The sequence below is a fragment of the Gymnodraco acuticeps genome, unplaced genomic scaffold (genome assembly GCF_902827175.1).
Source record: "Gymnodraco acuticeps unplaced genomic scaffold, fGymAcu1.1, whole genome shotgun sequence".
Classification (NCBI taxonomy): Eukaryota; Metazoa; Chordata; class Actinopteri; order Perciformes; family Bathydraconidae; genus Gymnodraco; species Gymnodraco acuticeps.
In genome coordinates, this window is record NW_022992111.1 from 119,374 (window position 1) to 142,618 (window position 23,245).

The window sequence follows — 23,245 nt, forward strand, 5'->3', positions numbered from 1 at the left end:
TATTCGCGAAAGCCCTGAACAGTCTCTCTTCTGTCCACTTTCAGCACTTCGCACAAACGTAGCACCTCTACGTCCCCATACTGTACGTCTAACTCCTCTTCAGGCCAACTTCCAGGATGGATAACTTTCATGTCCTGGATTAGCTGATTGTCCCGGGCCTCCCGGCCATGTAATGGGATTTATCTTGTGCTGACATGAGAGGAGGTTGTGGAAGTCATTCTGTGTCTCAGATTCTCTACCATACTGCGGAAAAACTGACCTGCATGAATCTGTACAAGCCTGCCATTCTCACGCAGGGCAACACCCTTGAAGGACTTCTCAGCTAGAGCTGTATGAACTGTAGTCATGTGTGGGCCAGGCATGGTGACCATGGATTCAAAAACTCGTATTTCTCGAGTTAAGAGCCTATCTGCTGTAGGCAGTGTCATCTCTCTTTTTTGGAGTTGCCGAGAGAGGTCGCTGAGCTCTGTGAGCGCATCGTACATCAGTCCCAGATTGCTGACAAACGTTGCAGATGTGAGCACATCATCCAGGCCCTTGTACTTTGCTCTGTCTCTGGAATCCCTGCTCGTGTCGTTTGCAGCATTTGTGAAGTGATCATGAAGCACTCTGTAGTTTTCCCAGACTGCTCTGACGCTCCTTTCACTTGAAGCCACCCAGCGGATGGACAAAACACGCCCTATCACCAGGAGACGCTGTCCGACTGCTTGCGCACACTGCGCTAACTGCCTCTGATTTTTGGGGGAGGCATGGAACAAGGAATAGAGTTTGTCAAAAAAGATCTGGAAATGATTGAGCCCTGAGACCTCCTTGACCACATCCCCAACTGCCAGCTCTAGACGATGATTGGAGCAGTGCCACACAAACAGGCTTGGGAATTTACTACACAACTGGGTAGCAACGCCTGTTCTCTTCCCTAGCATGACTGAAGCCCCATCACATGCAAAAGAAACGAAACACTGACCTAAAAAGTCCTCGTTAAAATCTCTTCCAAGACACTCCATTAACGCCTTTGTGATGTCATCAGCCGTTGTTCCATCCAACTCGATCAGCTCCCAAAAAAACGTTTCGGGCTCAGAATCAGCTAATGCTGAGCGTAGACACACAACAAGCACAGTTTTACCACTAATAGTGGTAGATTCATCGACCAAAACACAGAGTTTTCTTTGGTTTTCTGTAATGTCTTTTGCCATTTTTTTCTTCAGCTCATGAGCTATGTGGTCGATGATTTCGCCACAGGTTTTATTGGAGTGCAAAACCCTGCCCACGTTCAGCCCATTCAGTTTCTGTACATTCAAATCAATTGGCATGTCTGTGAATGGCCGGCTATGTTTGCCAATTTTATATGCCGTTCGAAAAACTCTGATAGTGGTGTCTAATTCAGATGTATGCATAGACTGCACTTGATGTTGAATAGTTTCACGTGAAGCAGATGTAAGGATGTCAGCAGCTTTTACATGGGCTTGTGATTCTTTATGTTCTTTGATTTTTTTTTTCTCAGGCTAGCTTGTTGTTTGCCCTTGTCAACACCGAAATGAGACACTGCACACTCACCCCATTTAGTTGACAGTTTCAGTCCTTGTCCAGTGTGTATTCCCAAAGATTTGACATCTCTGCATATCCGACATCCTAGCTTCTTATCTTTAAGAAGGAGCCATGCATTGGTCTTGCAAACATATTGCACCTGGTCCGTTGTCCAGCAGTCAGGTGCATCGCTTTGCCCGGTGTTGGTGGTGGCAGTTGCGCCAGCAGCAGCTAACGTTAGAGGCTCTGGAGGAGGCGGCGGAGCTAGTGCTAATGCTAATGCACTAGAACTTGGAGCAGGAGGATCAACCAAAGAAAGCTCCCCATCAGACACAATTTCCAACACAGGCACAGCATTCTCTGTATTTGAAGTTTCTTCCGGCGACAACCGCTGTCTTTTTGCACTTGTATTAATCCACGCTAACATTTTAGAAATGCTAATTTGTGACGTGACTTGCTTTCCTTCTCTCGGGGGCGTGCCTGCTCTTTTCTATCACTCTACATAGCCACCCACTGGGTGGGAGTTGCACTGCATAAACACAACACACGTGCATCTAGGTATGTAAATTGTAAAGCATTAAAACATGGTTTTACTAACAGTTTTCAGTATGTTGTTAATAATAATAATAATTCCTTACATTTATTATAGCGCTTTATCAATGACTCAAAGCGCTTTACATATACACACATTACACATATATGATACATGCAATGGTCAGATACTGTGGACAATACCCACAGGAGCAAGTTCAGGTGAAGTGTCTTGCCCAAGGACACACCGGCTTTACAGACGCAGCAGCGGCATTATTATTATTATTATTTTGAAACGTGTATTACTATTAAATCACGGTCAAATAGGTTAATTTTGACATAGTCGTTTCCACCACAGTATTTACATGGAGAAGATAAGCCCCGCCCCCTCTCCAGCACGTTCTGTTTGAATGACAGGAGTAAACAGCTGACAGCCGCTGTGAAACTCCAGCGGTTAGAGCGATGAGAATGTCCGTTCGGCACCTCATGACGCATCTACTGAGTACCGGGCGGCTGTATATATATATATGGATGTATAATAAGAACGGCGGGAGAGTGTTGAGTACTGGCACGGTGCATGAGTACCGGAGTACCGCCAGCATGCCGGTACTGAGCAAGAAGTGCCGGTACTCCATGGGTCAGAACCAGAAGTGCCGGTACTGCGTACCGGTGAGTACCGGCCCAATTCCAGCACTGGTTCTGACCCATGGAGTACCGGCACTTCTTGCTCAGTACCGGCATGCTGTCAGCTGTTTACTCCTGTCATTCAAACAGAACGTGCTGGAGAGGGGGCGGGGCTTATCTTCTCCATGTAAATACTGTGGTGGAAACGACTATGTCAAAATTAACCTATTTGACCGTGATTTAATAGTAATACACGTTTCAAAATAATAATAATAATAATAATGCCGCTGCTGCGTCTGTAAAGCCGGTGTGTCCTTGGGCAAGACACTTCACCTGAACTTGCTCCTGTGGGTTTAATAGTAATACACGTTTCAAAATAATAATAATAATAATAATAATAATGCCGAAGTAACAACATACTGAAAACTGTTAGTAAAACCATGTTTTAATGCTTTACAATTTACATACCTAGATGCACGTGTGTTGTGTTTATGCAGTGCAACTCCCACCCAGTGGGTGGCTATGTAGAGTGATAGAAAAGAGCAGGCACGCCCCCGAGAGAAGGAAAGCAAGTCACGTCACAAATTAGCATTTCTAAAATGTTAGCGTGGATTAATACAAGTGCAAAAAGACAGCGGTTGTTGCCGGAAGAAACTTCAAATACAGAGAATGCTGTGCCTGTGTTGGAAATTGTGTCTGATGGGGAGCTTTCTTTGGTTGATCCTCCTGCTCCAAGTTCTAGTGCATTAGCACTAGCTCCGCCGCCTCCTCCAGAGCCTCTAACGTTAGCTGCTGCTGGCGCAACTGCCACCACCAACACCGGGCAAAGCGATGCACCTGACTGCTGGACAACGGACCAGGTGCAATATGTTTGCAAGACCAATGCATGGCTCCTTCTTAAAGATAAGAAGCTAGGATGTCGGATATGCAGAGATGTCAAATCTTTGGGAATACACACTGGACAAGGACTGAAACTGTCAACTAAATGGGGTGAGTGTGCAGTGTCTCATTTCGGTGTTGACAAGGGCAAACAACAAGCTAGCCTGAGAAAAAAAAAAATCAAAGAACATAAAGAATCACAAGCCCATGTAAAAGCTGCTGACATCCTTACATCTGCTTCACGTGAAACTATTCAACATCAAGTGCAGTCTATGCATACATCTGAATTAGACACCACTATCAGAGTTTTTCGAACGGCATATAAAATTGGCAAACATAGCCGGCCATTCACAGACATGCCAATTGATTTGAATGTACAGAAACTGAATGGGCTGAACGTGGGCAGGGTTTTGCACTCCAATAAAACCTGTGGCGAAATCATCGACCACATAGCTCATGAGCTGAAGAAAAAAATGGCAAAAGACATTACAGAAAACCAAAGAAAACTCTGTGTTTTGGTCGATGAATCTACCACTATTAGTGGTAAAACTGTGCTTGTTGTGTGTCTACGCTCAGCATTAGCTGATTCTGAGCCCGAAACGTTTTTTTGGGAGCTGATCGAGTTGGATGGAACAACGGCTGATGACATCACAAAGGCGTTAATGGAGTGTCTTGGAAGAGATTTTAACGAGGACTTTTTAGGTCAGTGTTTCGTTTCTTTTGCATGTGATGGGGCTTCAGTCATGCTAGGGAAGAGAACAGGCGTTGCTACCCAGTTGTGTAGTAAATTCCCAAGCCTGTTTGTGTGGCACTGCTCCAATCATCGTCTAGAGCTGGCAGTTGGGGATGTGGTCAAGGAGGTCTCAGGGCTCAATCATTTCCAGATCTTTTTTGACAAACTCTATTCCTTGTTCCATGCCTCCCCCAAAAATCAGAGGCAGTTAGCGCAGTGTGCGCAAGCAGTCGGACAGCGTCTCCTGGTGATAGGGCGTGTTTTGTCCATCCGCTGGGTGGCTTCAAGTGAAAGGAGCGTCAGAGCAGTCTGGGAAAACTACAGAGTGCTTCATGATCACTTCACAAATGCTGCAAACGACACGAGCAGGGATTCCAGAGACAGAGCAAAGTACAAGGGCCTGGATGATGTGCTCACATCTGCAACGTTTGTCAGCAATCTGGGACTGATGTACGATCCGCTCACAGAGCTCAGCGACCTCTCTCGGCAACTCCAAAAAAGAGAGATGACACTGCCTACAGCAGATAGGCTCTTAACTCGAGAAATACGAGTTTTTGAATCCATGGTCACCATGCCTGGCCCACACATGACTACAGTTCATACAGCTCTAGCTGAGAAGTCCTTCAAGGGTGTTGCCCTGCGTGAGAATGGCAGGCTTGTACAGATTCATGCAGGTCAGTTTTTCCGCAGTATGGTAGAGAATCTGAGACACAGAATGACTTCCACAACCTCCTCTCATGTCAGCACAAGATAAATCCCATTACATGGCCGGGAGGCCCGGGACAATCAGCTAATCCAGGACATGAAAGTTATCCATCCTGGAAGTTGGCCTGAAGAGGAGTTAGACGTACAGTATGGGGACGTAGAGGTGCTACGTTTGTGCGAAGTGCTGAAAGTGGACAGAAGAGAGACTGTTCAGGGCTTTCGCGAATACAAGGAAACCAGGGCATCCCGTACACCTGCTGCCATGGAGCCTCTACTGAAAGCAGTCCGAACCATCGCTGTCTCCACTAGTGAGTGTGAGCGGGCATTCAGCTGCATGAACGATATCCTTACTGCAAAAAGGAATGCTCTCTCTGTCAGCCGACTGTCCAGCCTGGTTTTCATTAAATGTAATGGACCATCACTAGGACAGTTCAATCCGGAACAGTATGTGAGGTCCTGGCTGGCAAAGGGAAGGAGAAGTGCTGATGAAAGAGCCTGTCCAGCTCCAGCCCCTGATACTGATGTCCCCAAGGCCTTCTGGAGCCTTTTCTAACAATGTGAAGTATATTGCAAAGCAGCTCACCCAGTGAGAAGACTTTTGGCATAATGTGCCGATTTGTACAGATCCTGGAGATAGAAGGACTTCAGACCAACCAGGGAGTTATCTGATCAGCTTGGTGTTCAATGTAACTCTTTACCATGGCTCAGACTTTGTTACTTGCAGTTACAGTTTCTCATTTTAGATTGTGCACATTTTGCATTTGTTTTTACATGTTCTTTGTTCATGCTCTTTATCATTTTTCTGAGTTGGAAAGTTAGATTGCATCATAGTTTACTTTATACATATTTGTATTCTTCAGTGGTGAAGTATATTGCAAAGCAGCTCAGCCATGTGAGAAGACTTTTGGCACTTTTTCGTTTTTCGTTTTCTGAGTTGGAAAGTTAGATTGCATTAAAAATGTACAGAAATACTTAATTTTGTTAAAGCTTTTTATAAAAAAGGCTTCTGACCAGAGCTTTGTTTCCTTGTCATTAATGTTGAACACCACCAGAGGGGCTCTCATCTGAAAGGTCTCTGCTTCATGTGTCTTCAGCAGAAGATCTAGACTTTGATTGTTATATTTTCAGTTAATATTGACCTTACTGAGCTTTAGCCATATCCGCTGCCTATCATAAAAAATGTTAAGTACAGTGAACCTTTCTAAAATATACAGTAGTAAAGAGACAAACCCACCAGCATTATAGTAGCCAAATTCTTGTTTGTGGGCTGTATATATAAAATTGACTTGAAAAAGTTGCTGATTTTAGAGTACTGGCACCTTTTTCATTCCAATTCAAGCACTGGTCAGAACCAGAAGTGCCGGTACTGCGTACCGGTGAGTACCGGCCCAATTCCAGCACTGGGTGGGAGGGAGGCTCCGTTGTAGCTTTAGCCGTTGATATGCTAGCAGGGTGGCTAACAACATGGCGGATATTTGTTCCCTCGGATCTCGGTTCTCTTCCTCTCGTCGCTGCCTCATGCGTGTCTGTCTGCCGAGGCGTCCCCGGGGGAATCTCGAAGTCTCCGTTTATTCCTTGGTCTCCGCTGTCTCCACGGTCTCTGTTGTCGTCGCGTAGTTGATGTTGCAGCGGAAGAGATGCTAGTTCTGATGCTAATTGAGATGCTAGCTGCTCGAGCCTGCAGGACTGGCTTCTTGTCTGCACCGGGCCCGGATTCAGATGGATGTCTCCCGCTAACAATAAGACCAAGACGATCATACTTCTTCGGTCTAGTTTGCCTGACGGGGGTAAGTACTTTCGCGTCGGATTTGCAGTTAATAATGCATGAATGCTTGCACTTCCAAAAGCGAGGTGTTTCCTTTCCCAGCCGTTGAGAAGGTAAAAGTCATTGTGGTTCATTTTATACCCGCTTTCATTACTCTCCTTCTCTAAGTGATGTTGTCTTATTGATGAGTTGAGGTAGGAGTCCATAATCCATATTGTCAGGAGGATGAAATATGTAAAAAATCGTGAGGAATAACCGCCAAAGCGGGAGCTCTCGAAAATGCGACCACTCATAGTGAAACCGGATGTCAGGTAGATCAGGACAGCAGAAAGCCTGTACATCTTCCGGCGCAGACTGAAAACTCATCTATTTCGACTCCACCTCGAGCGATAGAATTACTAACAAATAACTGCTAACAGAGCACTTATATACTAATAAAGGACTGGCTTATCTATAGCCAGTTGAGTAGCACTTGAAATGTTTGGCTCTATGAAACCTGATGTACTTATATAATTCTGTTTTCTTCAAGGTGTCTTCCTGGTCGAATGTACGTATTGTAAGTCGCTTTGGATAAAAGCGTCAGCTAAATGCAATGTAGGCCTAATGTAATGTAATATATACTGGAGCTTAAATTAAGAAATATGTATAATGTGATCAATAATAATTTAAAACAAACTACGTATAACTACCACATTATAACTGAGTGAATGTAAAATGTAAGGATACAGTTAATGAAGACATATCTGACATTTCCACTGGGTGATTCATTTCAATTGATGTTGACACCATCACACAACACTCCTACAATAACATTACTTTCTGAAGCACAATTTCAAATGTATGCTGTTTAAAATCTCAAATTAGATCTATTGTCCATCTATATATTGATTATTATTTAATGGAAACTGTCCATAATCAAAGAGTCATTCGAAGTCAATCAAATACGTATTTCACTTCAGGGTGATCGCAGGACACCCCATCTAGTCAATTAGAGAAAATCAGGACAATCTGATGTAGAGTTTCAAAATCAAATACTTTTGAAATCTCAGATGGGCTATCGTCCCTCTATTTTTAGATAAGAATAAAACAAAGATTATCCAGTATCAAATACTTATTTCACTTCAGGGTGATAGCAGGACACCCCATCTAATCACTCAGAGAGAATCTGGACAATCTGATGTGCAGTTTCAAAATGAAAGACCTTTGAAGTCTCATGAGCTATCGTCCTTCTGTTTGTATCCAACAGTTCAAATGTTCGAATTACATTGAACCAGAATTGTCCCCCTTTTTTCTTTAACAGTGAAGAAAATTGGATATGTTAATGAGATTTTGACCGCAAAACTCAAAATGTCCCCGGTTTTAATTTTGAAAATCTGGTCACCTTATTTTACTTGTAACAGGGTAGGCCTATATTACTTCACTCTGGTACTTTTACTTAAGTACAAGATCTGAGTACTTTTTCCAACTCTGCATATCATATTGAGATACTTTCACGTCACGTTATTTCCATTTATGTTACTTTATACTTTAACTTCAACACATTTTGGAGACAAATATTGTAATTTGTTCTCCACTTCATTAAAGGTGGGGTAGGTAATTTTGGACAAACCAGCTCGAGTGCGCTAGAATTTGGAAAATTACACCACCAGAAAAAATCTGCCACTTCCTTACAGAGCCCCTCCTCCAACACGACATGACCATTGAGGGCACGAGATAAATTTGTGCACAGATGGAAGGCTGACAGGCAGGTAGGCCATCCAGTTATTTTAGCCGGGCCGGCTAAAATGATTGGTCGTGCTTTTTACAGTGCTACGGCTTCCACAGATTACATTTTTTTATTGTCAAAGCATTTAATATATTCATTGCCATCGGGATGTTAAGAGCATTCCATGGAATATAACAAAAAGTGTTTTTGAAATAAATTACATACCCCAAAGGTGCGTGCACCTTTAAGATTCAGTTACTTTACAAGTTATTTTTCAGATTTTGATTATTAGTTGTATGGATTTTATTGGTTAGGCTGCAGCCGGCTGTTGCTACAAAGTACACCTCAACCAGTCTCATGGTTCCATGTTGCCACAAATAGGGACTGTGCTTAAATATAAGCCTTTTAAGACTAGCTTTATTGACACACACTGGTGCTCTGGAAGAAAAGGGTAAGGTACATAAGATAAGATAAAATAGTACTTTATTGATCCCAATTTTGGAAATATTTGCGTTGCAGCAGCATAAATGTACTAAAAACAGTAGTCAGAGAGTCATTCGGTTACCATATTGTTGAATAAACTAGCTATTAAAAACCTGTTTTTAGACTCTTGCAGGTCAAGGATTCAGAAATTCACTGTTAAGGTGGAGGCTTCCAATTTATAGATATTTATCCTCAGGATGGTAATCTTCTTCGTGGCCACCAGGGAGAGCTCTTTACAAAATAATCCACTGTTATTAAAGACTATCACTGATGTCTTATTAAAACACTTAAAAAAACATGCATGACTTTCTCTATCCATCTGTTAATTTGATTCTTTAAGAGCCACAATCAGCAGGTTGAAAACAAAGCTTTTGTTACAAACGTTTGCAAGTAACAATTATTTTATTGTTTTTATTGAAACATTGTTTAATTAAAAACAATTGTGTCTTACAATCACAGAAATATCCAGTACGAGAGGCATCTGTTTAGTACACAGGAAGCTGCATGGTTGGAGAGGATTGCTTGCAAGGACATTACATAAAGTTTAAGAATAATAAGAATAACTTTGGAAAAATAGGGTGAAAAAGATGTGGTAAATGTACTCCTGTGAAATTAATCCAACACATACTGTATAGCACATAGTTAAACGTATAGAGGCACAAACAGTAGTTTTACCTATAACAATATTTACTTAGTTAGTCCTTTTTGAAAACAGTCAAATAAATACATAACACAATGTTAACAATAAATATGAGGATCATTTAGAATATCTCAACATTTAGTAGAACTGAAAATATTACTCAATATTATAGAATTAGACAAAAATAGAGTAAAGAGGTGCAATCAATACAATTAAATAATGTATTGTATTGTTGGTTTTAATTATCAGTGATGTATACATTTCTATAATATATGACTCATGTTCACTTTTTGTGCATAAGAACTGGTGAAAGTGGTGATATCTATATATCTCTATAAAATACAACAGCTATAATATCTCAATAATGTTTTCTTTTTATGGTTTTGATGCCAGTGTCACATAATTCAGTGTAAAACTCTCACAGCCAATGAAAAAAGGACTGCTCAAAAAATGACAGTAATGTTTTGGCACAAACATGATATCGAGCTATATATTGTTTTACTCTCATTGGCTAACTGGTCTGATTAATACTTTCAATTCTTAACACAGAACAAATACAGTATATGACAAAGTGATCAACCTAATGTTTAGGGTAGATGAAAAATGTTTTTCTTATCAAATCCCTTGGTGATTTTATATACAATAACAATGTGAGAATATTTTATCTAAAAATGTATCAAACTTGAATATCAATAACGGCTACTATTCATGAAACACTTCACTATTGTGTGCTAAAAAAATATAGTGAGGACATGACAGCTCATGGTCAAGCAGAACCGAGCAGGGGGAGCAGCCGTACAGGTTCATCATATTTAAAATATCTGTTTGGATAGATAGGTTTTCTGTTTGACCTGATCCATCTCACTCCTGCCCTGAAAATGTGCCATTTATTAAGACCTTTTTGACTTCACAGAACCAAACTGAAGCTTCTGTAAGATGACCTTGTGGTGTTTTGATGTGGAATCTAGATTGTTAAGCTCTAACTATCTGCGGAGGACTCAGTGCTGGTGGGCTTCCTGGACAGAAACCACACCTTCATCGGGTCCTTCTTTCCTTTCATGGTGATGGGGCCTCGATACTCCAAATTAAACTGAGGGTCAGCATTCTCAGCAGACTGCAAACACCTGGAGAAAAACATCAACACCATCGCAAATCACTCGCGCTCTATGGTCCGGGGGATTTCACTCTATGAAAACATGTTGTCAGCAAAAAACATGAAATCGACTGACCAAAACAGACTGGTTTAGGTTTTAATTGGTCCAGCTTGTCCTTCCAAGTCTAACAATTATATTTTTTTATATATATATATTTTTTTTTAATACTTACAAACCAAGTTGCAAAGCTCCTTCAGAACCACATCGTTTCTCTAGTGATACAATCCTATCATGACTTTACACAAATAAAAAAGCAGATGACAATAGGCCCCTGATATGAAATGAGGAGGCAGTTGTACTAACCTGTAGGTATATTCTGAGACATGTATTTTTCCCTTTTCACCAGTAGTTTCTGTACGACTTGTAAGGTTGACCGTGTTTCCAAAAAGGCAGAATCTGGGCATCCTCTGGCCGATCACCCCAGTCACCACCTCTCCTGTGTGGATCCCAATAGTAATCTGGACAGAAAAGACCATGATAAAGGAGACTCTTCATTCTGTCCAATAACAATGTCAGTTATAATTTAATCAAAGTAAATCATATGACAAAGATATCATTATTTCCTGTCAAATACTGTCAAAACCAAGTTTAAATGTTTATTATATGATAAGAGCTCTGATCATAAGTTATCTGTGGGCAATTCATTACGTAAGGCAGCACATGACACACCTGATTTATTAACAAAAATGCAGAATTTGTGTATTATGTGTGTAAAATCTTTCATAACAATAAAAAAAAACGAAATGTTGGATAAAGGAGCTAAATAAGCAGTGCAAATATTCAGCCTAATGCTTCTCTTAGTTTGTTGGAACAAATTATTAAAGCTATCATCTGAAAAGGTGCAATATTTGGTGGGTGAATATAAGGGTAACTTTGCCAGAAATCCTTCCATGCACAACATTAGATATATATTTTTCTTTAAGGTTTGCAATAAACAAGCAATTCCAAAAGTAGCCCCAGGCAATTCACAACCTAATATTTACACTTGAACTTGTCTGCACTTCAGTGCCTGTTGTCTTCAGAGCATGAACACGCTGAGCGTCTGAGACAAATGAGAAAGTATTTTTAGACACAGGATCGTGAGATGATTTGAGTCTGTTTCTGCTGCTAAACCGCACTCCTCTGCTGCCAGTGCCATATCCCGAAATAAACAGCCTTTTGTTAACCAGACATGATTTTCCAAAGCTAAGTCTCAACAGTCATTGATACAATAACAATCTCCAGCAGTCAGTTAAACAAAAGTCTACTGTTTTTTATCCAACTTTTCAAGGAGCATTACTTCAGCGCCAAAACATGCAGATATACATTTTTGTTAAAATCAATTAAATATTCTTGAGGGAAAATTGTTTTGCTCGAATTCGCTTGAATTCCAGTGAGCAGTTTGTCAGGTCTGATACTCAGTATTTGTAAAACAATCTCGAAAAATGCCCAAGGTATTTGTGCCAAAACAACAGATGCTTTGCTAACAACAAATGGTTAAATCATTAAATGTGTGAAGAGAAAGATTGAGAATTGTGACAATAAATACAATACAATTAGAAATATTGTAGTTGGCAACCATTTGCACACACAAACCATCAAAAAATATTATTGTGAGAATATTGCAGCAAAATGATCACAGTTTTTAAAGAATAATATAGTTATTTATTACAGAAATATAAAATACTCCATATAAAAATGATTTGGTGTGCGCTCAGAGTAGCTTAGCATGCATACAATACATACACATAACAATATGTAGTTATTGACATTTACAGTTATTTATACAAAAATCAATAAGTATTTAGCCATAAACCTGTCTGAAACATTAGAATCATATCTCACCTGAACTGGTTGATCGTCCACTTTGACTTGTCCAGCGATCTCCAACATATCAAGCGCGAGGTGGCAGATGGACTTGGCATGGTGTATGCACGGCTCTGGCAGGCCGCTCACTGTCATGTATTTATCGCCCACTGTTTCCACCTGTATAAAGACAAACATCTGGTCATTCCTTATGTTAATTTGATCATAACCAATTATGCTTTGGTTCATGACAAGTCATATTTTCCCACTGTGCTACAAAGATTGTTTTCTTTTTTGAATGCACTGCACAGCTAGAAATAAACCGAAACACCCTGAAATAAACACTTACACACTTACATCAGCTTTAAGACATGCAGGGCCTCTTTAAGCCCTGCTAAAACCAGAGGACCACCTAGCCTTTCTGCTTGTAGAGTAAATATTAGTTCTTTTGGTGACCCAGTGCCTGAAGCCGATCCCCTGGAAGTGCCGAGGTCTGTTTGACTTCTTAAAGTGCATTCTTGTCTGAAAGCCTCAAGTGTAAATCTGCTGCATGAGGCCTATAAAATGGTGCAGTGTCTCTGTAAAACTATACTTTGTTTAGAAGTTAGTGCTACTCTTCTTATGGTGAAAAACTCATGTCAACTGATATAAATACTCTTACTGTGTTCTTGTGCGTAATTGCGTAACATTATTCAACAAGTGGTCGATGTGCTTCACCGGTGCGTTTAAGTTGAAGAACAGCACAGAACAGTTAAAAGCCCACAAATTCTTCATTTTAGACTTTTTGTACACTGATTATTATCTCTCTGCTGCATAGATCCTTCTCTTCGTATGCCTTTACTGAGAGAAATGTACACAAATGCATGATATACTGTCATGGTAAAATTCTTGCTTCCGACCTTGTATACATAAGGGTTGTTCCGAGAGTCTGTCAAGATGTCAAAACGTGTGTAAACATCGTTGAGCAGGTTGACTATCTTGATGGCTCCCTCGGCCGAGGCATGCTTGCTGCAGAAGGCATTGAATCCCACAATGCCGCTGAAGAGGATGGTCAGGTTGTCGTAGCGTTTTGCCGGGACAGGCCGCTTGTGTCGCAGCTCGTTGGCAACAGACGGTGGAAGGACAGAATAGAGCAATCTAAAAGGGAAGAAGGGAAATCATTCTTTTGAGCAAAATTGCAGATGTGGTGTACGAGAGCAGCAGAATAAGCTTGGACTGCCAGACCGAGTTCATCCTTTGGATCAGCATTTTATTTGCTCACCCACCACCTTTTGGCTATTTCGCTATACAAGCTGCTCTCAGATGGGAGGGTGGTGTTTCTATGGTAACTGCTTAGATCATGGCTGCCTGTTAAAAGCAAAATACCTTCCATGATGCATCATGATATGTGGACACATGACACATGCAGAACAAATAACGGTCAGCACACACAAATCTATACATGGAAATAGGAGTATATTATATACCAAGCTATACATATTCATCTTTAACATTTTCTTTCACTCTTACATGTAACATACAAGGGTATACTTTTTTTTCTTAAAGTACATGCCTGAACAGAAGCAAATAAAGCATAAATGCATGCTTTCATTATCGGAAAACAGTGTTTTAAAGCTTATAAAAGGCAAAGCCAGTGCAGCAGCTGTTCTCTTTAATATTTAGAGAGGAGCCATGAATTTAAATCAATGTTGGAGGCCCAAGGCGTTTTGAGACAGGAGAATGGTGAGAATAATAATATAGGGATGAAAGAGCAATGCCGTCACCCACAAATTACTATGACAGTCTGAAACCCAGAGTCCAAACCAACTCTCTTAAGCTCACCATAACAGGACCTGAAAAGTAGCTTAGGCAAATATCCACTTCTGTATAACAATAGATTTTGACCCCTGTCATCCTACTGTCATGTAAACTCAACATAGCTGTACGGAAGTGACATCTGTTAGTGTCCTGCTGTATCTTCTGTGTTTCTTGTCTCAAAATCTTCCTTAAAAGGGAATAGTTCAGAGGCTACTATTTTATCTCTCTAAAAACGAATCATAAACAATGTTTGCCACTTACTTTTCTAACAAAGTAAGATAAGTGAAGAATGACGGCACTATTATTCCAGTGTGTTGAGGCTGACTCATAACTGAAATATAATGACATTGCTTTGCTATGAAAATAAGTTTAAGGGATATCCACATAATGAACAAATTAGTGATGAATTAAATATTTATAACATCAGTTGTTACGTCTTTGGTCTTCTAAAGGATTTCAATTAAACTATTTCAGAAGATAGAAAATATGATTTGCTTGATCAAGTCCATCTGACAAGGGAAATGCCATAGTTTATAAGGTTTAACAGTATACCTTGAAATATGATGAGAGGAAACAATTTACATAAAACAACTGTGTAAAAGTTCCTCTATTGTTATTCTAAAGAGAGAAATCTAAAGTTGGCAACTCATTAACCAAAACCTAAAGCTGTAGTTTACACCTGAGAATGATAGTCTGACCTGTCTGTCTTTTTCTTCTCGTCCTCCAGGGCCCGGAGGGTGTGCTGCAGACGATCTGTCAATATCTCCAGCTCCTGGGTCAGCTTGTACTCCTCGCGAAACTGCTCACCCAGCAGCACCAGGTCACGCGTGGCGTCATGCAGCGGGATGTCGCTCAGGTAAAGCCCCCTTCGGGTCAGATCATCCAGGTTCATGACACTAGAGAAAAGAAGGAAAGGAGAAAACAGTGGTATAATATGCCCGTGTTATTTTTAAAACTAAATGCAATAAAAGGTCTTATTTCTATCTGTGGGCAGAAGCAAAACTGCAGACCTTTTTCTGATCCTGGCTCACCTACTCAATCAGGGTAAATTAAACAGACGATGAGCCTCAAACTATCCTTCTTTCAGGGACGAGCCTCCTGTCTCCTGATACATGTCCCTGTTGTTAATAGTAAGGTCAGTGTTGTATGAGTCTTATCTAGTCAGGTAAGGAGGAACGCTTTTATGTTTCGGCCCCTTTTTCGTCCTAACCCCGGAGCAACCTTCTCTGCAAAGTATCTTCGATCTGTGAGGGCAAGATATATTGAACCCTGCTCTCCTGCGTCCAATATAAAACTGGAAATGTCTGATTGGTTAGACAGGCGCCACAGAGGCTAATGGAGGTCACAACAGAGGAACCCATTTAATAACCAGCACACAGATATATATTTTTTCTGACCATGCACCTAAACATGGCTGGTTTAAGAACACTTGGAAGTAAAATTAAGCTCAATAAAATACCATGAAATACCATTTTGAAAACACAAACATCATTAACATCTGCACAGTAATTTCATTTTGAATACATTCTATATAAACTGCTCTGCTGCCCTAAATACTTCTTATCGCATATCAAACTGTATCTCAAAATGTGTCTTCACGAATGTACTATTTACCCCAATTTTTCGATTCCCACTTCATCATTTCTTTGTGAGCCACTTTTTTATATTTTGAGATAAAAAAATTACCCTCCAGCTCATTTTTTAAATAGTTACTTAATTCTGGTTTATATAGTTGGATTTTTCTCAATAGGCATAGAACAGTAATGGTATTCTTTCAAATACATTTACGGCATTGAAAAATTAAATACCAGGACTTTCATCTTTGCGAAAATGTTAGTGTTCCCATTCAGTGGTGTGTGTAGTCTGTGCTCCTTTCAGGGCAGACAGGATTTACCTGGGTGAGCAAAGAAAAAGGATGTTCTCCGCCTCTGGCAAGTAAATCATCTGTCCTTTCAATCTCAGACAGCTGATCTCCACCCCCGTCAGCTCGTCCTCGTTCTCCACAGTCTCTACATTCAGCAGGCCCTCCTGTCAGGATTACGTCACACTTATGAATATTGCATTATGTGTTCTCCTCTAAATCTGCTTCAAAACCGGGCACCAGTTCAGCTCACTCTTTATTTCTAAATCTGTATGGGGCTTTTTGCCCGAAGTGTCACATGCATCTCCCTCCATTGGACAGAATTAGTTCAGATCTTATGTATAGTATGTGAAGAAAGATTATCAATTCTCCTTATCATAGCTAAAGGAGTGGCATCTCAGGAGTGGCAGTCCTTTCACAATGAATACAGTCAATACAGTACATCTTCTACTATTATTTTAATACCAACATTTCAACTGTCTTATTTCAATTAGGATTTTTTATACGTTTTCTGTGCTACTCAAAACATTTGGCTTCACATTTCTCAACGTTACCAAAAATATCTACCTTGCAGGCTTGAGTAATGAGTAAAAGTCTTTGCTCCATGATGCATTACACTGCAATTTAAAATGCTGCACAGTTTTATTTTCATGTTGTGTAATATAAACACCTTCTGTCATTCACCCAGTTTGGACTGTAATTAGATTTTTATTTGGATGTGATTTAATGCTTGTTTCTGAGTAAAATGTGAACTAATATAATAAGATGTATTGATGTGATTGATCAAAAGAACACTGTGACAAAGAACGTAATTATGTGGTATATGTACCTTGCTTCGCAGAACGAAGACGGTGTTGATGTGGGAAAGGATGCCATGGAAGCTGAAGTCAATGTGAGGACGGACCAAAGAAAAAACTGAAGGGAGGATACAGGTGCCGGGCTGGAGCTGGGGAATAAAATGAAATATGCATAATTAGTTACATGAGATTAGAAGTTATTGCTTCATCCATAAAATAAATGAATACTTCAGGCTGGGAATCCTGACCTAAGACAGAGAGTAATTCATGTAAATATAAAACATAATCAGGTGCTGACATGAGGACACAGTGTTTGCTGCGAGTGAAACAGACTTTAACATTATTGGATGTGAATCCACACCTGAGGCAGGACTCGATAGATGGCGTTCCCACACTGTGTGAGCATCAGGTCTCTGTCAAACATCAGGTGGAAGGGGAAGGATTTGCAGAACGTGTACGGGCTGATCCGCGTTTCCTGTGTGCCGTTCTCCTCAAAGCCGTCCAGGTCCTCGTATAAAGCCTCCTCCTCCGAGTCCTTCTCCTCGATCAGAAACTTGATGTGGTCACACTCTGCACTTTTCGGTTGGATCATCTGCATAAGATGTAGTTCAAATATAGATTGAATATAGATGTTATTGTTGCAAAAACTGGCATATTCAAGTTAAAATTGCCTACAAATTAAACATGCCTATATTGTTGCATATGGTTTCAGACATTACATGTTTTCAATTCAATATTTCACCACTGCAATATAAGTGCCACTTATACTATACCATTCATGATGTCATGACCTAAAGTCTATGATTATAGAATGAAGACATTGTAAAGTGACATTATTCAGTGGGTTTATGGGCATAAGGCCTGATGACGTCAAGCTGCTGTCTCTGCACCCTGTTGCCACAGCAACAGTGGCTAATATTTACAGAAATTGGGTGTCACATTTGGAGCGTCTGCCATTTTGTGTTCTTTCATTACACACACAATTGCTGAAAAATATGATCCTGCCTGAACCATATGATTAGGTTTGGGATAAAATGTCACTCACTTATGAAACAAGGAGAAATCTCCAGTCAAAGTTCAGAGGGTGTTTAAGGATGATAACATGCTGCAGTTATTGGTACAGATTACAGGCTGTGATTTGTGGCCTCCACATTAAAAAACAAATAAAAAATACCAATGACAGTTTACGATATTGAGTTTCACAAAATCTGATTAGCATGGTCGAGAAAATGAGCTGAGATCAGAAATATGTACCTCTGCCCAGGATGTATTGTCTAATAAACGTGGAGTAAATAGACATTATAAACTCATCCACAGTTTGACAGTGTACAAATAAAACTGAGAAAGAAACAAACACCCTGAAAGACTCTATAACTTAGATCTAAAAATATCCTCTGACTCACAGACATTAGCCAAAACCTCTCTGCGCAGTTGCCACAGCGCAGCAGCGTTCCTGTTTTGGTGTTTTGGAAGTTTCTGTTATTTAATCCTTACATTATAACCTCTTCAATTACACTCTGAGACACAAACACACATTCTGACATAATGCATTACAGAGACTAAAAGGCTTCAATAAATGTTAAACCATAAATGAACAGAGGAAAAAGGAAACACATCAAGCCGTCCTCAGTCATTAGTAAAGTGATTCATTAGTGCTGCACAAACAAAAGAGAATAAAAACAGCCAAGCACACCTTCATCTCTATCTCTGTCCCATGGATCTGTTGAGCGACAGTTTTAATGATGCCAATCACAATGTCTTGCAGGCCTTCTCTCTCGGAGTAGTAGTGAAGAATCAAATTGTTCCCCTTCTCTGCGTCGGTGCAGCGGAACGAGGGAGCCCTCATACCAGGATAAATGGTACCCAGGTGGTCATGTAGAGCGTCCAAATTCTGAAAATATAGATGAATTATGCAACATTCAATCAAAGTTAATTAAAGCCTGGCTGGGATATAATAAGTTAGATGATGAGGCGGTACATTAAACATGAAATATTAAAGAAATATAGGACTTGAAAATGAATGTTGAAAATGAAGCGGGAGAGGTTGAGACATCGAGACTTTCGTCCTGAGTAATGGTGAAAAAGCTAGAGCCTTAAATTCCCATAATGCACCACAACAGCATCTTTAATTTGACCCTTATTTCCTGGTCGATTTTGTACGTCTTTCAAGTTCTTCATCCCAAGTTATAAACACTAGCTTTATGTGAGAAAATTCTCACAGCTAAACCCAGATGACCCCAAGGACATCGTCAAGGGTTATTTTCTCCATTTTGGCTGAGCAGCACTCTTAGAGATATGTAAACAGACTCCCATGTCTAAAATCAGTGAAGTGCCCTTTCAAGATTGCATATTTACAAACCATTAGGTTAGTAGTATCCACTTTTTCTACATGCAAAGAGACAGCTTACCTGCAGGAATTCACGAACATTGGATCCCAACACTCGCAAGATGGTGTCGTATCCTGACTCTTGGCAAAATTCGAAAAACATCTTTCCAAACATCTGCAAGATGTCTCCTGCATCGATCTCTGAAATACATAAAGGATTTCATCAGTATCCCGGAAAACAATACACATTTTTGATTGTGTTATAATAACCCACATATATAGTGTTTTTTATACTAAACAACCGTGCTGTCACTTACTGAGAACTTTACTTGCAGCAGCAACAAGATCGTATGTTTTGCCGTCTTCGTAAATGATTCTAACGAGGAACTGACCCTCGATATCAAGCTGAGCCTCTCTCCTTAAAACAAAATCAAGCATTCAGTCATTAGCAAATATCTAAGCAGAAACAAACCTTGAACTCATGCATTTGCCTTTTCAAAAGAGGTTTAATTGTTACAGTATTTTTACGGGACGTATTAGTCTCGTGTGTGGCCGACAGTAGGAGTATTCTTGATTTGTATTACAGTAATAAAAAAAGTTTCCATATAGCTTTGAAGTGGTCCTAAAGCTACACTTTTTAACAAGTGCAGATTTTCAGGTTTTGATATAACGCTGATCAGAGCGCAGAGAGCATCTGCTATTTATACATCTTACAACCTACTTTCTACAATATTGTCCGAACACTTAATGATGTTCTGATTAGTACTGTTTAACTGAGAAAACAAAAGTGATTTACAGGCCTGAGCAGCCGCCACCATGTTATCAGGATGTGTAACAGCTGAACACACATACCAAGCCTTGAAAGCTGAACAAAAGAAAATAAGATTTTATTTTTAAATGATCCAGCTCATCAAAGGTCTGAAAACAGACCAACAATGATACATTGTGTGTAAAACAACTATGAGTAACATTTGCAAAGATAACACAAGATGCAGCACAGATCAAGTGTTTTTTGGATGGCTAAAGAAGGACCACTTTAAAAACATTTACACAAGACAGCTGCTGCTGTTTTTTGTGATGTTTTTTGTAATACTTCTTTTTTTTAGGCAGGGTCACATCTGGGGCACTTATAACCAAACATTTCAACAAGCTGAAAAATGACATGTTACTATTATAGTGGAAGACATTCATCCTACGGTACGTCTAAATGTCGTAATGGGGTGTACCATATAATTCCTATATTATACAAAAGGTTTGCAGAATGCAGTTAATAGCCTAGGAATGTTGGAAAGTTCAGTATATTGTTAGATTCAATTAAATATTTAACTGAAGTTAAGCTTTGAAGTAGGAACAGAGCTACCATTGAGGTCATACCCTCTGTATTTCTTCTGGGAATTTGGGTTTTTTGCAACTTGGATGGAGTTCACATTCTGCATCTGGGGATATTGTTTATATACTTGTAGTCTGACAAATAAAGAAAGAAATATAGGATCCATCTTTTTCCCACCAGAATCGTATTCCTGGCAGTCCCTGTCCTGTGTCTCCTAATATAGTGATTTAAAAATGTTCATACTTAAGATTTAACCTATTAAACATGTTGATAAAGGTCTTCAAAACCTGTGAAGTTTTTATTCAAAGTTTAAAAGTTAATCTTTTTGGAGGGTCATTTTGGGGAATAAAAGTTATTTTATCAAAACGTTTCAAATTTATAAAGAAATACTATACATTTAAACGAACTGGGGAACTTTTTTTGGGGAATTGCAGGTTTCTGACACATGACCTCAATATTTATAAAACCCTGTCTACGGTCCTGTTACGAGGTACTTGTACTTTACTGGAGTGCTTCTATTTTGCTTTGTACTTCAAACGGTACTCCACTGCATTTATTTGACAGATTGAGTTACTACTTAGCAGTTTTTTTCACACATTTTTTAAATATGATACATTGTTTTTCAGTGTACCAACACAAAAATAAGTAAATAAAGCCCAACAGATGAGTTTTAACATCAACCAGCTACACATATAAAATTGTATAAAAAAATTAATATATTTGTAAATGATATATTATAATATAATATAGCACCCACAAGGAATAATGGCAGGCATTATGTGTACTTTCAAATGAATAGCCTACTTGTCTATTTTTTTGGTAACACTTTTATTCACTATCAAACATTTCGGTTGTGGTCATAATTACATGTCTATACTTTTTTTTAAGCTCCTGACTAAAATTAGAGTTTTTATGGGTCAGAATATGTGATGTTTGCTAACTTTATCGGAGTGTCAGTGAGCCTGCAGGATGGATGTTAATCATTACAGTGAGTCAGAGTGCTGTCAGTAGCCCTGTGTGTCCCTGTTGGTCTGCTTGGCCACAGTGTAACCTATGATACCAACAGGGCCGAATAGTAAACACACACTCCAGAGACTCACTTGATGTCTTCCCATACTTCCGGGCCGTAATTCCTCAAAACGAGGAGCTCCAAGGCGTGATTCACAAAACCATACTGTAAATGTATAAATACAATCAATTATGGAAAATCTACGAGCAACGTGGATATTATTTAATGGTAACTTTACTAGAAATATATATGCATGTGTTTACACAATATATTACATCCTAAATCTATACTTAAACAAAAATATATGTGCATGCATATTCTGTTCAATTATAATCCTAATACAGTTCAGTATATCAAGACAATTATTGTAGGCTATGACTGCTACGGTCTCTATCAGGAAATGTCTAACGCAAATACACCACGTCGAGCGACGAACACATTATATTACCAGCAATAATACATAATACAAAATCCTAGTAAACATACCATGATGACAGTAGCTGTTCTTCTCCCTTATTTTTAAGCAAAATCCGTTGAATGTGACTCAACATTCATCGTTTGGTACAGATGCTGAGTGTCTCTGCGCCCATTCTCCTTTTTTCCCTCAGCTGGTAACAGACAGCGAATCTGTCCAATAGCAGATCAGAGCCGAGATTACGTAAACCCCCTGACCAATGAGAATGCAGTTTAGTTGTCCAATTGATGCTAGTGAATCTGAAATCACCGCAGGCAGCTAAATCGTTTCTGATATTGAACATCATGTGTTACGCTATGAACTTTACAACTAATAATATCTGCCAACTGTAGCAAAAACAAAACATAGATAGATATCTTTAAAAACATATATGATGTATATCTTATCAACATTTGAAAAATGTACTTTACTTTATATAACAAATGCTGCTCCTTTAGTTTTTCTACAATAAAAGAGTCCTTTATTGAAAATGTAGTGAAAAATGCAAACATATATGTTTGGTCATTAGCATGTATTATCACTAAAATGCACTTCTAAGTGATAATAATAATGCTAGTTGCAAAAAGATGTATTACAGCTGAAGTAACAAAAGTCAATTCCACATACTGTATTTACATACACATGTCAGTGACATGTACTTATTTTAAAATAACTCCTTTCAGAAGGGAATATTATATATATTAGAAAACTTCATTATTAATTCACCATTGTTGATGATTGAACATCTAAAGAACAATTCAATGTTGTAAAATGTCAAAAGGAAGCTATATCTAACAACTTTATGTGCTTTATGGATTGTTCTGTCACTACAATACATTGTCAATATATTGAGCTGTTTTTTATTACATCTCAATCTCCAAATTAACAAGTAACTACAGCTGTAATATCATGATTTGTAGTGGATTTATTTTTACAATATGTTACATTTAATTGCAGGGTATGTGAAGCAGAAGTATAATGTAAAATAGAAGTTCATTAGTACAGTAATGTTCTAGTACCTGAAACGTGTAATTACAGATATAGAAAGGCCTACATTACTTTAGAAAATGTAATTTGCCACTTCACACCATTGTATATCATATCGTAATGCTCATTAAGCATCGCACATGTCTAAATATTAGA

General features: G+C 39.3%; 1 protein-coding gene across 1 annotated transcript; it reads right to left on the reverse strand.

The window, feature by feature from the left end:
• Nucleotides 1-9,332: 9,332 nt before the first annotated feature.
• Nucleotides 9,333-22,268, reverse strand: gucy1b1 (guanylate cyclase 1 soluble subunit beta 1). The gene is made up of 13 exons (XM_034203102.1): nt 22,135-22,268; nt 21,740-21,813; nt 19,627-19,727; nt 19,392-19,510; nt 18,677-18,874; nt 17,345-17,575; nt 17,016-17,132; nt 16,220-16,353; nt 15,024-15,221; nt 13,428-13,665; nt 12,568-12,708; nt 11,047-11,201; nt 9,333-10,713 (listed from the first exon to the last, which is right to left on the reverse strand). Exons 1-13 carry the CDS (start codon nt 22,135-22,137, stop codon nt 10,569-10,571), a joined length of 1,854 nt encoding a protein of 617 aa, XP_034058993.1. The 5' UTR covers nt 22,138-22,268; the 3' UTR covers nt 9,333-10,568.
• Between the last annotated feature and the right edge of the window lie 977 nt (nt 22,269-23,245).